Genomic DNA, 15,507 nt, shown 5'->3' on the forward strand with positions numbered 1-15,507 from the left:
ATCACGCACCAGTTTCATTCAGTCTGAGAAACAAAAATAATAAACCGATTGGTAAAAGCTGGAGATTTAACACCTCTTTATTGAAAGATCCTGAGTTTATTGATTATTTTAAAAAAGAATGGTCAATTTATATAGAAAAAAATGACATGCCTGAAACTTCAGCGTGTCTCCTTTGGGAAGCAGGAAAAGCAGTAATGCGAGGGAAAATAATTTCCTTCTCCTCACATAAGAAGAAGAAGGAAACAGCAAGAGTTTTAGAATTAGAACTCAGGATTAAATCATTGGAGGAGGCTTACCGCATTTCCCCCGAAGAGCACACAATGAATAATATAAGGAAAACTAAATTGCAGCTTAAAGAAATTATAGATAAAAAAACACAGTTTTTAGTGCAAAGACTTCGCTTGGAGAACTTTGAACATAGTAACAAATCTGGAAAGTTTTTAGCAAATCAACTAAAAACAAACAAGGAGAAAACAACAATCTCCTCTGTTAAAGATCAAGACGGAAACATCAGCCATGACCCAGACAAGATAAATGACACGTTTAGAAGCTTCTATAAAACATTATATGAATCACAGATTAATCCAACAGATGAACATATTGAACAATTTTTAAACAACATTAATCTACCAAAACTAAAAAATGAAAATAAAATAACTTTAGATGCACCTATTACTGTAGATGAACTCCACGAAGCTCTCCAACATATGCCCAACAATAAAGCCCCGGGTCCAGATGGTTACTCAGCAGAATTTTACAAGGAATTCTGGACAACGCTAGCTCCTACATTTTATAATATGTTGTTAGAAATACAGGAAAAACAAAAAACACCGCAAAATATGAACTTAGCTAATATAACACTATTGCTAAAACCAGGCAAAGACCCCACACTTCCATCCAGTTACCGTCCCATATCTTTAATAAATGTAGACCTGAAAATAATTAGTAAAGCTCTTGCCAGAAGGATAGAAAAAATAACCCCTCTTATAATACATCCGGACCAGACAGGTTTTATAAAAGGTCGACATTCATCTACTAACACGCGTAGACTAATTAACCTCATAGATTACTCTACTTTACATAATCTAGAATCCACAATCATTTCTCTAGATGCAGAAAAAGCCTTCGACAGGGTAAACTGGAAGTTTCTATTTGCAACACTAGACAAATTTGGGTTTGGACCTGCTTTCATAGAGTGGATTAAAATATTATATAATAACCCAAATGCATGTGTGAAAACCAACGATCAAACTTCTCCAAGCTTTCGCTTACAGAGAGGCACCAGACAGGGCTGTCCACTCTCCCCCTCACTTTTTGCCATTTTCATAGAGCCGTTAGCAGCTGCTATTAGACAAAATATAGAAATTAAAGGAATCCAGGGCAAAAACATAGAACATAAAATAAGTCTTTATGCAGATGATATATTACTTTTCCTTCAGAACTCACAAACATCACTCTCTGAGACAATCACAGTTATTAATAAGTTCTCATCAATATCTGATTATTCTATTAACTGGTCTAAGACTACAGCCATGTCCATCAACTGTGACCTACAAAACATCCCTAATATCAAAATACAGACAGGAAACATTAGATATTTAGGTATAAATATTTCCCCCAGATTATCAGATTTAACAAAATTAAACTATGTTCAGCTACTAAAAACAATAGAAGATGATCTCTTACGGTGGAGGCGCTTACCCATCTCACTAATGGGGAGAGTTGCCACCATTAAGATGATGATTCTACCTAAAGTTAATTATTTATTTTCAATGATACCCACTAAACCCTCCACCAGTTGGTTTAAATCTCTGGACTCTTTCATATCCAAGTTTCTTTGGAAAAACAAGCCGTCACGTATCAGTCTTAAAACCTTACAGCAGACTAAAAATAGAGGAGGACTGGATCTACCAAACTTTAATCACTACTTTATAGCTAACAGGCTGCAGTACATCTCAATGTGGCTCAAACCCAGTTATCTGGATGAGCCGTGGCTAGATGTGGAGCAGGCTTTGTGTGAGGACTTAGTCATCTCTGACCTGCCGTTCATCAGCTCAACCATTAAACCATATAAGTGCTTTAAAAGCCTTAACATCCGTTTTTCCTTAATGGCTTGGTGGGAATTCTGTAAGATAACCAGATCTTCCCTCTTTCCATGTAGACTTACACCCATCTGGAACAACCCTGACATCCTGCAGAACAAAAAGATGATAAACTTCACTCAATGGAAGACTAAAGGAATACAACAGTTAGGACAGATAATAGAAAATGGAAACTTTGTATCTTTCAACACAATTGTCTCACAGTATGGAATCAACAGCAATAAATTCTTAGAGTACCACCAACTAAAATCAATTATATGTAAGAAGTATACCCCTGTACAGTTAGACTTGCAGCTTCCTGTCAGAATAGCAGAATTCTTGAATCTTAATACTCCAAAATTATTATCAAAAATATATAGATTACTTGCAAAGCTAGAAGACAGGATATCTCTCCCAACTTCAAAATGGGAAGATGATTTATCTAATAACTTTGATCAGAAAAGATGGTCACAAATATGTTTAAACACGTTTAAAATGACTCAGAATTCAAATATACAACTAATACAATTCAAAATTCTCCATAGAACTCATTATACAGGACACAGGATGTTCAGGATGGGCCTTTCACCATCAGATATCTGCCCACACTGCTCTGAGAACACTTCTGATAGCTACATCCATGCGCTGTGGTCCTGCACACCTGTCCAAAGGTTCTGGATTAAGGTGTGTGAAGATCTCTCAAAATGGTTTAAAACCAGTTTTTCTGCAAACCCCACACTTTGCCTACTGGGCGACCTGGGTGACACTAACATAGGAATACACTCCATAAACTTGGTCCTCGCAGTCTTATGCATCGCAAAGAAAACTATCCTTGTGAACTGGAAAGATAAGAATAATTTGTCTATCCAGCAGTTTAGAAATCTCCTGTTAGATCACATCAGCATTGAGACAATGTCTGCCTCCTCCAGGAACCAATCAGATGACTTTCATTCCCTCTGGTCCCCTGTGACTGGCTACATCACCTAATGTGGGTGGAGGATTGCGGCTTCGCTGGGATGGGGGTGGATATGGGTGGGGGGTCCCTGGTGGCTTCGGGTCTCCGGTTGTCTCCTGGGTGGGGATCTCGGCTGCTCCGCTGCTGGGTTGGCTGGGGGTTCCGGTCTGGGCGGGCGGCATTGGGTGGGCCCCGGGGTGGGACTGCCTCGTGGCGGTGGGGGGTGGCTGCCGGGGTGCCTGGGTCGGTGTCCGTCGGCCCCTGGCCGGGTGGCCGGTCGGGCCCGGGGTGGGCCGGGTGGGGGCCCCGGGCTCTGGGGTGTCGGGTCTCCCCCCTCTCCTGGGGGTGGGGGGTCTGCCGCTGCTGGGGGGGGCTGGGCCCGTCCGGATGTGCCGTGCCGGGGGTTGGTCCGTGCCCTGGTGCTTGGTCGCAGCCCCGGAACCTGGGTGGGGGTGTGTTTGTATATAGGTGGGTGTGTGTGTGTGTGTGTGTCTGTAGGTATGCGGGTGTGTGGGTGGGTGTAGAGGGATGTGTGTGCTGTATGTGTGTGTGGGTGTGTATGAAGGTCTAGGTGTGTGCGTGTATGTGTGTGTGAGTGGGGTGCGGGTGTGTGTGTGGAGGTCTATGTGGGATGTGTGTGTGGGTGTGTGTGAAGGTGTGTATATATGAGTGTGTGCACGTGGAGGTCGAGGTGTGTGTGGAGGAGTGAAGGAGTGGGTGGAGGCGTGAGTATGTATGGAGGTGCTTGTGTGTATATGCAGGTATGTATGTGAGTGCGTGTGTAGTGGTGTATGTGTATGGAGGGGTATGAGAGTGTGTGTGTATGTGGGCACCGGTGTGTGTGTTTATAGGTATGTGCGTGAAGTGTGTGTGTGGAGGTATGTGCACGTATTGAGGTGTTGGTGTATAGAGGTGTGTGAGTGGCTGGGGGGAAAAAAAAAAAAAAAAAAAAAAAAGTGCGTGTGTTTGCAGGGGGTTAGGACGTGTCCTCTGGGGGGCGCCCTGGCTGGGTGTTGGGGGCGGGGGCCTGGGGTTCCCTTCCTTCGCCTCGCCCCCCTCCCACTCAGAAAGAGGAAAGTGGCCCCTTGGGCTGGTGGCTGACCCCTGGGGGGGTTCGTGGCGTGCCTGGGTTGGGGTGCCTGCTCCGGGCCTGTGACGCCCTTCGGGGCCGGCGGGGGACGGGGGCGCCCTAAGCCACTGGCGGGTCGTCTTCCAGGGGGGAGGCTTACTCCCCTCTGGACCTACATCTCCTGACCCCTCCCCTCCCCCACTCTTCACTACATACACAGGTAGGGCTGTGGGAGGTGTGCTTGTTGCGCTGGGCGGGGCAGGGGGGTCATCATAGTGGCCCTGTTGCTTCGCCGAGCGGCAGCATGCCTCCCAGCTTTTAATTCCACTTAGTCACTGAGCACAAATAACATTTGCAACATACAAACACGTTTTGGGGGGTGGAACATGCGAGGTCAGGTGGGTGGGACTGCTCAGGTGGCCCCACCCCCTCCTCAATGCAGTTACTGCCCCCCAATTTTAACCCTCTTTTTTTTTAATTGCAAACAGCACATAATATATTCCATCACTAGTGGGGGAGGGAGGGGGGATGGGGTCTTCAAGCGCCCCTGTCTCCATGGATGGCCCGGGGGCGGGGCGGGCCGGGTGGCCTTACGCGTTGGCCCGGGGCGTAGGCGGGCTGTCCCGGGGGGTTTTGGCTGCTGGCCCTGGGGGGAAGGTGCTGTTTTGGGGGTGGGGAGTGGGGGGCGGGGTGGGGGGTTGGGGGCCTGGCTCGTGTCTCCTCGCTTCCTGGCTGGGGCTGTCCCCCCGTGGCGTGGGGTGGCGGGAGGATGGTGGTGGGGGGATGGTGTTTGTGTGTGTGTGTGTTGGGGGGGGGGGTGGTGTGTGGGTGGGAGAGTGGTGTGGGTGTGGGGGGATGGGTGGTGGAGGGATGGTGTGTGGGAGGGTGGGGTGTGTGGAGGTGGATGCGTGGTGTGTGGGAGGGGGGGTGGTGTGGGTGTGGGAGGATGAATGGTGGAGGGATGATGTATGTGTGGGAGGATGGGGTATGTGTGGGAGAATGTATGGTGCAGGGATGGGGGAGTGTGTGGGAGGATGGATGGTGGAAGGATGGTGTGTGTGCGGGAGGATGGATGGTGTATGGGAGGGAGGATGGTGTGTGTGTGGGGGAGTGGTGTATGTTTGGGAGAGTGGGTGATGGAGGGGTGGTGTGTGTGTGTGGGAGGATGGGGTACGTGAAGGTGGATGTTTGGTGTAGGAGAATGATATATGTGTGGGAGGATGGGTAGTGGAAGGAAGGTGTGCGTGTGTGTGTGTATGGGAGGTGTGAAGGTGGATGAATGGTGTGTGAGAGGGAGGATGGTGTATGTGTGGGAGGATGAGTGGTGGAGGGATGATGTGTGTGTGGGAGGATGGGATAGGTGTGGGAGAGTGTATGGTGGAAGGATGGTGAGTGTGTGGGAGGAAGGATGGTGTGTGTGTGGAAGGATGGATGGTGGAAGGATGGTGTGTGTGTGTGGGAGGACAGAGTATGTGAGGGTTGAATGGTGTATGCGTGGGAGGATAAATGGAGGAGTGGAAGGAGAGTGTGTGTGTTTGTGTGTGTGTGTGTGTGTTGGTCTGGGGGGGGGCAGGACTGGTTCTCGGGGTGTGCGGCTGGGCGCTGGGGTGTGGGGCTGGCCTCTGGTGGTGGCCGTCTGGGCGGGCCGGGTCCCCCCGGGTGGCGTGCTGGCCCTCGGCCTGTGGGGGAGGGGGGTGTCCCGGCGCTCCTGGGCCCGGGCCCTCTGCCCCGTCTGTCCCGGGCGGCCGGTGCCCGGGGGGGTCGGGGACTGCTGGCCTCGGCCCGCCGGGGCCGGTGCCCTGGGTCCGCGGGGCGGCTCCTGCTGGGGTCTCCTGCTGCTGCCTTCCTGGGCGGGCGAGTGGTCGTCTCTGTGGACCGGTCGGGATCTGTTGCCTGCGGGGGGGCTGGTGGCCTGGGTCTCGGGACCGCTGGCCTGACTCTGGCCTCTGTTCAAGTGAGGTGGCATCTGCATGATCACTCTGCATGGTCACTCCTTCCTGAACGTCTCCACACAGTCTTTGCGTCGCCGTGTGGCCGAGTTCTCCAACACATCCACACAGGTTTCTCTGCGCGTGTTCTTGAATACAGCAGTTTCACTTATATCTATTATCATATTTTGTTTCTTTTTTTAATTATTTCTGTTCCTAATATTATTATTACTCTTACTCTTATTATTATTATTGTTACTATTATCAACTAGTTGTGTAATGACTTACTGGCTAGGATGATCGTAGCTATATATGTTGTAAGTAGTATGGATTACATGGTCTTCTGTATGATGTTTCAAGTCCCCACCCGCACTCCCCACACCCTTTCTGTCCCTCTCTCTCCCCTCCCTCTTCTCTCTACTTTCTTTTCTCTCTCTCTCTCTCTGTCCCCTCCGGTCGAGTCCAGCATTAAGAGTCTGATTTAATAAAGTTTTTCATCAAGAGGGACTTTATACATGTAGTATAAATCCCTGCTTGATAGAGTAAAATTGCCCAGCACCAGACAGCAGCCAGACAATCATTCTGTTTGCAACGATGCTGGACAAGACAGGTTAAAAAAAAAAAAAAAAAAAAAAAAAAGAGAAATTCCCACCAGGCTGTCAGAGAAGTGCTGATGTTGAGACTTTTAAAGCACTTTTGCTTTTTTATACTTAAGCTGAAAAAAGGAAGATCAGAAATTTCCAAATTGTCACAAAATGTTTGTTCTATGTCTATCCACAGGTCATCTAGTGGACTAGATTTGAGCCATTTTAGGACATATTGCAATCTATTAGCTAGGAAGTAATGTTGAAAGTTAGGCAAGTCTAATCCTCCTCTATCTTTCGGCTTCTGTAAAGTTTTTAAACTGATCCGGGGTGGTTTATTTTTCCAGAGAAATCGGGAGATGTGTGATTCTAGCGATTTAAACCAGGTAGAGGGGGGTTTCATAGGAATCATAGAAAACAAATAGTTGATTTTGGGTAGAACCATCATTTTTATGGTGGCGACTCTCCCCATGAGTGAAATGGGTAGAGATTTCCAGCGAGCAAGATCATCTTCTATAGTCTTAAGAAGGTGAGTGTGATTAAGTTTTGTTAGTTCTGAGAGCCTGGAGGGAATATTTACACCCAGGTATCTAATGTTACCTGATTTTAAGGTGATGCTGGGTAGATTTTGAAAGCTACAGTTGATGGGTAGAACTGTACTCTTAGACCAGTTAACGGAGTAGTCCGACAGTGATGAGAATTTATTAATTAGTGAGATTGTTTCAGATAGAGAGGTTTGTGAGTTCTGGAGGAATAGTAAAACGTCATCAGCATAAAGACTTATTTTATGAAATATATTTTTGGACTGAATGCCTTCAATAGTTTCATTTTGTCTAATTGCAGCGGCTAGCGGTTCAATAAATATAGCAAAAAGTGAGGGAGATAGTGGACAACCTTGTCTGGTACCCCTTTGTAGATTAAAACTTGGAGAGGTCTGGTCGTTTGTTCTAACACTCGCATTAGGAGAACTGTATAAGATTTTAATCCAGTTAATGAAAGATGGGCCAAAGCCGAATCTGTTTAGAGTAGCTAGTAAATATTTCCAGTTAACACGATCAAAAGCTTTCTCTGCTTCTAAAGAAACTATTATTGTTTCCAGGTTATTGATGGTAGAATAATCTATTATATTAATTAGTCTCCGCATGTTAACAGTGGAATATCTGTCCTTAATAAAGCCTGTTTGATCAGGGTGTATAATGAGAGGAGTTACTTTCTCTAACCTTCCAGCTAATGCTTTGCAAATTATTTTAAGGTCTGCATTTATCAGTGATATGGGTCTGTAGCTAGATGGTATTGTGGGGTCTTTACCTGGTTTTAATAGTACAGTAATGGTGGCAGAGTTTATGTTTGGGGGTAAGTAACCATTTTCCTTTATTTGTGTCATCATTTTGAAAAATGTTGGGGCCAGTATTGACCAGAATTCTTTATAGAACTCTGCTGGGAAGCCATCCGGACCTGGGGCTTTTTTACAGGGCATATGTTTAAGGGCTTCACGTAGCTCCTCCACTGTGAGGGGGGAATCTAAGGCCGTGACTTGTTCCTGCTGTAAACCTGGAAGATCTATGTTGTTAAGAAAATGATGGATATCATTGTCTGATGGATCTAAGTGTGATGTATACAGAGTTTTATAGAAATCTCTAAAGATGTTGTTTATTGCATCTGGCTCGTGTGTAATATTACCTATTGAATCATTAACAGCCGATATGGTAGATTTTTCCTTATTTATTTTTAACTGGTTAGCTAAAAATCTTCCGGATTTATTACTGTGTTCAAATGTCTCCAAGCGTAATCTTTGCACCAGAAATCCTGTTCTCTTGTTGATTATTTCATTTAATTCCAGTCTAGCCTTCCTTATTTGGTTCATCGTTGGTTCATCTGGTGAAGCACTGTAGGCGTCCTCTAATGATTTAATTCTTATTTCTAATTCTAATATTTTTGAGTTTTCGTTCTTTTTTTTATGTGACGCAAAAGAGATGATTTTGCCTTGCATTACCGCTTTCCCTGCTTCCCACAGAACACATGCTGAGACTCCTGGTTTGTCATTGTTTTCTAAGTATATAGCCCATTCTTTTGTGAAGTAGCTGATAAAGTCGGGATCTTTAAGCAACGCTGTATTAAATCTCCAGCTTTTAGTCGGTGGTGTGATTCTCGTGTTCCTCAAAGTAAAGGAAACTGGGGCATGGTCGCTGATAGTGATGGGGTGAATCTGGGTCTCTGAAATCTCACTCACCAAAGAGCTGCTAACCAGAAAATAATCTAGCCTAGAGTATGAATGGTGAACTGAGGAAAAGAAGGTGTACTCTCTGATATTAGGGTGATAAGACCGCCATATGTCGCAAAGTCCAAAATCTTCCATATATTGTTTTACAGTGTTTGTGGATTGCCAGTTTCGATGATTCACAGTGTTATTAGATCTATCAGCTGAGCCCAGAACCATGTTAAAATCCCCTCCTGCGATCAGTGTGCTATCTGTGTGTTCAGAAAGTGATGTGAAGAAAGAGTGAAAGAAGGAGGGATCGTCAACATTTGGGCCATATAAGTTAGCTAAGCATAACTTCATATTTTGAATAGATAATTTTACTATGATGAATCTCCCTTCTGGATCTGTGATAACGCTGATTTCTGTGAATGTTATTTTTCTATTTATCAAAATGGCTACCCCTCTCTGTCTGGAGTTAAAACAGGCTGAGTAAACATGAGGAAACTGGGTTGTAGAGAGAGCATTAACTGATGTTTTTGTCATATGAATCTCCTGTAAGAACACAATGTCTGCCTGCAGATCATTTAATCTATTAAAGATTTTTAGTCTCTTCTCTCTGGTCCCAGCTCCGTGCACATTCCAAGTGATAAATCTAAGGATGGTCATGCTTGTGGTGAAAAAGTGAATGTTGGATGCTTCTTGTTGATATAAATGTGTATGTGTGTGTGTGTAAGTGTATGAATATGTATGCGTAATGTTGTGTGCCTGTGTTGAATGTTATTAAATGTACTTGAATTAATAAATGTGAGTGTTGGGTTATATATGCGGATATTACTAAATGTACTGTGCAGCTTAGCATTAATGTTATATGGTTCCGTGAGGTGGCAGCTAAAAAAAAAGAAAAACAAAAAAGAGTGCAGAGAGAGAGGAAAAGAAGAATAAAGCAGGAAGAAAACGACAAAAAAGAGGGGGAAGTGGGTGAAAAAAGAAAATGAACCCATAAAATATAAGTCCATTTTGTGAACATTAGAGACTGGCAGTATTATTGTCTATTGTGAACAGACATTAAACTCTGTGACTTCAGCCCAGTGAGTCTGATTAGCGTTTATAACACCTGTGCAAAGTGTGCAGAGTGTGGATACATATCTGAGGTCAGTAGAGCAGGGAGTGGTGTTATGGTCACGATGTAGCTGTCCATTAACGTAAAGCTTGTCCACCGAGATGACAGCGCGGGCTCCTCCGTCCAGGAATTTCCTCCTGATGGGGAACAAGATCTTGCGACGCTCCAGGATTTCTCTGGGAAACTGATCGCTCATGCTAAGGTCAGTCCCACGAAGCTGTCTGCCGCAACGCTTCACCTCTTCTTTTTCTTTGTGGAGAACGAATTTAGCTACTATCGGCCTTGGTCTGCCCTCCGGTTTTTTTTTCCTTATGCGGTGAACCCGGAAAAGAGATGGCTTTTACCTTTTCCTCTGGAAGTTTAAGGTTGGATCTGATGATTTTTTTAACAGCTGCCTCTGTATCTTCCTCCACCTGCTCTGGGATCCCTGAAATAACTAGGTTATCTCTCATGCTACGAGCCTGTAGATCTAGGACTAACTCTTTCATTTTTTTATTTTCCACTGATAGTTGGCTTACTCCTTCGGTGAGGGTTTTCACCGAGTCTCTGAGGAGGTTGTTGTTCGTAGCAAGAGCTTCCACCTGCTCTTGGCTATATTCCAAACTTTCCCTTAAAGATTGAAACTCACGATGAAGAACTTCCAGCAGGGAGAGCCGGGCATCGAGGCTGGATAGCTTCCCGTCGATGGAGATTAGAATATCCGTCGTATCGCTGCCGGTTGGAGAGACTGGGCTGGTCGCTTCGGGGGATTCCGCCGGGCGAACTCTTTTAGAACTGGAGCCAGTTTTTGAGGCCGTCGCTGCAGCGTTAGACTTGCCCATTACGATCCGCTGGAAGCTTTCTTCGATGAAATCCGTCGGGCTGATGAGATCTTTTTCAATGTGATCCAGAGTGACCGGGTTAGTGTGGTTTGGAGTATATATATATCAGGGTTGGGCGATATGTAAATTTTTTTCAATCGCCTATCGCCAGTCCAGCAAATGGCGATAGGCGATATATTCGCGGACGTGACGTCAGAATTATTTGATTATTGATTAAATAAACGTAATTAATTTCCGAGTAGCCTACTTCTGTCATTTTTTCTTTCTGTTAAGTTTGAGTAGCCTAAATTGGTGCTGCAATTGGAGGCAGGTCACAGGCGGGGTGGGAGGTTATGCACGGTCCTTTAGTGTGTGCGCGTGTGCACGAGACTTCTGAAAGAAGGCAGCACCAGGTATGGAGAGAGGCTGGATGATGGAAAAAAAAAAAAAAAAAACTCCCGACACCTGCTGCACGAGCCACAGCGTGCGCCTGCGTTGTAGCTAACTAAACGTGTTGGCTCATGTACATACATACATATATACAGTCATGGACAAAATTGTTGGTACCCTTCGGTTAATGAAAGAAAATATCACAATGGTCACAGAAATAACTTGAATCTGACAAAAGTAATAATAAATAAAAATTCTATGAAATTTAACCAATGAAAATCAGGCACTGCTTTTCAACCATGTTTCAACAGAATTATTTAAAAAAATAAACTCATGAAACAGGCCTGGACAAAAATGATGGTACCCTTAACTTAATATTTTGTTGCACAACCTTTTGAGGCAATCACTGCAATCAAACAATTCCTGTAACTGTTAATGAGACTTCTGCACCTCTCAGCAGGTATTTTGGTCCACTCCTCATAAGCAAACTGCTCCAGTTGTCTCAGGTTTGAAGGGAGCCTTTTCCAGACGGCATGTTTCAGCTCCTCCCAAAGATGCTCAATACAATTTAGGTCAGGGCTCATAGAAGGCCACTTTAGAATAGTCTAATGTTTTCCTCTTAGCCATTCTTGGGTGATTTTAGCTGTGTTTTGGGTCATTGTCCTGTTGCAAGACCCATAACCTGCGACTGAGACCAAGCTTTCTGACACTGGCCAGCACATTTCTCTCTAGAATCTCTTGATAGTCTTGAGATTTCATTGTACCTGCACAGATTCAAGACACCCTGTGCCAGATGCAGCAAAGCAGCCCCAGAACATAACAGAGCCTCCTCCATGTTCCACAGTAGGGACGGTGTTCTTTTCTTCATATGCTTCATTTTTCCATCTGTAAACATAGAGCTGATGAGCCTTGGCAAAAAGTTCCATTTTTGTCTCATCTGTCCATAGGACATTCTCCCAGAAGCTTTGTGGCTTGTCAACATGTAGTTTGGCTTTTTTATGATTTGTTTTCAACAATGGTTCCTCCTTGGTCGTCTCCCATTAAGTCCACTTTGGCTCAAACGACGACGGATGGTGCGATCTGACACTGATGTTCCTTGAGCTTGAAGTTGACCTCTATTCTCTTTAGAAGTTTTTCTGGGCTCTTTTGTTACCGTTCGTATTATCCGTCTGTTTGATTTGTCATCAGTTTTCCTCCTGCGGCCACGTCCAGGGAGGTTGGCTACAGTCCCATGGATCTTAAATTTCTGAATAATATGTGCAGCTGTAGTCACAGGAACATCAAGCTGCTTGGAGATGGTCTTATAGCCTTTACCTTTAACATGCTTGTCTATAATTTTCTTTCTAATCTCCTGAGACAACTCTTTCCTTTGCTTCCTCTGGTCCATGTTGAGTGTGGTACACACCATGTCACCAAACAGCACAGTGACTACCTGTAGCCTATATATAGACCCACTGACTGATTACAAGATTGTAGACACCTGTAATGCTAATTAGTGGACACACCTTGGATTAACACGTCCCTTTGGTCACATTATTTTCAGTCTTTTGTAGGGGTACCATCATTTTTGTCCAGGCCTGTTTCATGAGTTTATTTTTTTAAATAATTCTGTTGAAACATGGTTGAAAAGCAACGTCTGACTTTCATTGGTTAAATTTCATAGAATTTTTATTTATTATTACTTTTGTCAGATTCAAGTTATTTCTGTGACCATTGTGATATTTTCTTTCATTAACCGAAGGGTACCAACAATTTTGTCCATGACTGTATATCTCTCTTAATATCGCTCTTATATAAACGATCGTCGAATGGCTCAGCCTATCGTCGATGGTCAATACATTCGTTCAATCGCCCAACCCTAATATATATATATTTTTTTTTTAAATATTTCCCTGTTAGCTTGTGGCGTTTTGTTTGTTTTTTAGTAGCACGCCATGTTGATTCTGCCAAGTCTCGCCGAGTCTCGCGTTACAGCATTCTCCGCCTACCTCATTCTCCGCCTATCCTATAGCTATTTTAAAGCATTAATTACAAATGTTGTGCTCTCTCCCCTTCTTATATCATGCAGCCAGGTTAATTAGTGAATGGAAACAAATTTTAAGTGTCTTATTCTGTGCTGTGAAATTGTGGGTATCAATCAACATTACTCAGCATCGCCACCTACAGTTGGGGACTGTAAACAGACAGCATTACGCTGCATAAAATTATCTTTAAAATAAAAAAACATGCAAGTTTTTCCTTAATATCTTGCCTGTGGAGAAGCCACTGAAAACAAGCCCACAACACATTTTTGGGTTTGAACCCACCAGTTGACAATCACACCAAAGCTATGTGTGCCATCTACACTTACCTGAACAGGCGAGATTCAAAATGGAGTCACCATGACCTGGTGATGCACATTCCCCCAGAGGAGATCCAGACTCGATACAGTCAGAGTTGATCCACCACACAGATCTGTGTGAGGTCTCCTTTCTCTCTCCCACAGAAACAGCAGAACCACAGTCCAGATGTTCACAGATAACAGCTGCAGTTTTCAGCTTCCATCTAGAACCATCCACTGGTCTCCATTCTCCCAGTTTCACCTCCAGTGTACCAGAACAGCGACTGGCTCCTCCCACCAACCTGACAGGATCTGAACAGAGATCAGAGAGTCATCAGTAAAAGAACAAAGTGAGTTTGATGAGAAGAGAAATGAAGCAGATCAAAGCTGCAGCTCCTCTTCTACCTGAGCAGGTGAGTCCAGCAGCTCTGCCAGGTGAGCAGGTGTTTCTATCAGAGTCTGAGCTTCTACAGTCCAGCAGAGCAGACTCATGGCCTCCACACTGGAACTCTTTGGTCCACATGGGAGCCTCCCCTTCTCCATAGAGCGCCCCCTGGAGGACTGAAGGAGGCCCACAGCCGAGCTCCCTGCAGACCACCTCTGCATCCTGCTGGTCAAAGTCAGCTTCACACACTGAGGACCAGGTCTGGTCAGACTTCACCTCCAGTCTGCCTGAACACAGACTGGATCCATTCAGCAGCCTGACAGAGTCTGGACACATCACACACCATCACACACACACAGTTACACCATGATGAGGAGGAACTACTTTTTATAAATGGATCATTTTACACATCAAGAAGAAGAACAGATGATCGAATCATGAACCAAAGAAATCTGAATTCTTTCTTAGTTTCAGTTCCTCTGTCAGATGATGGGGAGGATGCTGGTCAGGCCTGGCAGGCCCAAATGTGTCATGAAGGTCTACTGGGAACATCTGGTGAAGTCTCCTGTCAGAAAGACCTTCAACTCAGTTTCACTCTGACCCCCTCCTGGATGATCAAGCATCTGGAGACCATAGGTGAGGGTAGGAACGTAGATCAGCTTGTAAATCCAGAGCTTCTCTCTTCAGCTCAGCTCCTTCACCAGGACAAACCGATGCAGAGTCCACATCACTGCAGACGCTGCACCGATCCACCTGTAGATCTCCTGCTCCGTCCTTCCTTCACTCCTGAACAGGTTCCTGAGATACTTGAACTCCAGCTCGGAGGATTGTTGAACGTTTGCTTTCATGAAGGATCACATCAGTAAACATTTGTAAACCTTTACTTCCTGCTGTTGCTGCCTCGTCCTGGGTCCAGCCTCTTATATAAGTAGTTAGAACAGATGATCAGAAGTACGTGATAAATAATATTCATATTCATAATATCGGCCTTTCTTTTTAATAAACGATGAGCATTTGTTTCTCAACTCAAGGTGAAGCAGATACTGATGGATCTTCACCTGCTTCAGCAGTGACAAGCCATGTTTATTTCTATTTATTTTGAGACAGAAACTGTGAAGATGTCCCCTAATTCCACCTTTACTACCCCCCACACCGATACCTGAACTCCTCCAGTAGTTCTGTCTGAGGACCGAGGCTCCCTCAGAGAGAATGAAGGTGACTCCAGAGGTTTCATCACTAAATAAACCTCTTTTGTTCAGACAATAACTTTTGTTTTTATATTTACCTGCAGTCCTTTTCAGATTGAAACTTTCCATCCTCTGATTATGTCAGAGATGATCAGTGATAGGCTTACCTGAGCAGGTGAGATGCATTATGGAGGAAGAGCGATCTGACTGTAAACATTCTCTCAGATCAGAACCAGGATGAAGACAGTCGGCTTCGATTAACCACACAGATGTCTCTGAGGACAGATTGTTCTCTGTAGCAGAAACAACAGAACCACAGTCCAGATGTTCACAGACGAAAGCTGCTTCCTTCAGGGTCCAGTCCAGGATTTCCACAGGTCTCCACTGGTCTCCCAGGTGTTTCACCTCCAGTCTACCTGTACAGCGACTGGCTCCTCCCACCAACCTGACAGACTCTGAACAGAAACCAGTCATCAGTTATTCATAGA

At 44.8% G+C, this 15,507-nt stretch overlaps 1 protein-coding gene across 1 annotated transcript in view; it reads right to left on the reverse strand.

Annotated features, from left to right (window-relative positions):
• LOC121630394 (scavenger receptor cysteine-rich type 1 protein M160-like) overlaps window positions 1-15,507 on the reverse strand; it is a 185,318-nt gene that overhangs the window by 167,505 nt on the left and 2,306 nt on the right. The window contains exons 3-5 of the mRNA XM_041970678.1: window positions 15,187-15,474; window positions 13,853-14,158; window positions 13,478-13,759 (exon numbers count right to left, since the gene is read on the reverse strand). Of these exons, the coding sequence (XP_041826612.1) occupies window positions 13,478-13,759; window positions 13,853-14,158; window positions 15,187-15,474 (876 nt within the window). The remainder of the gene's footprint in view (window positions 1-13,477; window positions 13,760-13,852; window positions 14,159-15,186; window positions 15,475-15,507) is intronic.

The sequence above is a fragment of the Melanotaenia boesemani genome, chromosome 19 (assembly GCF_017639745.1).
Source record: "Melanotaenia boesemani isolate fMelBoe1 chromosome 19, fMelBoe1.pri, whole genome shotgun sequence".
Classification (NCBI taxonomy): Eukaryota; Metazoa; Chordata; class Actinopteri; order Atheriniformes; family Melanotaeniidae; genus Melanotaenia; species Melanotaenia boesemani.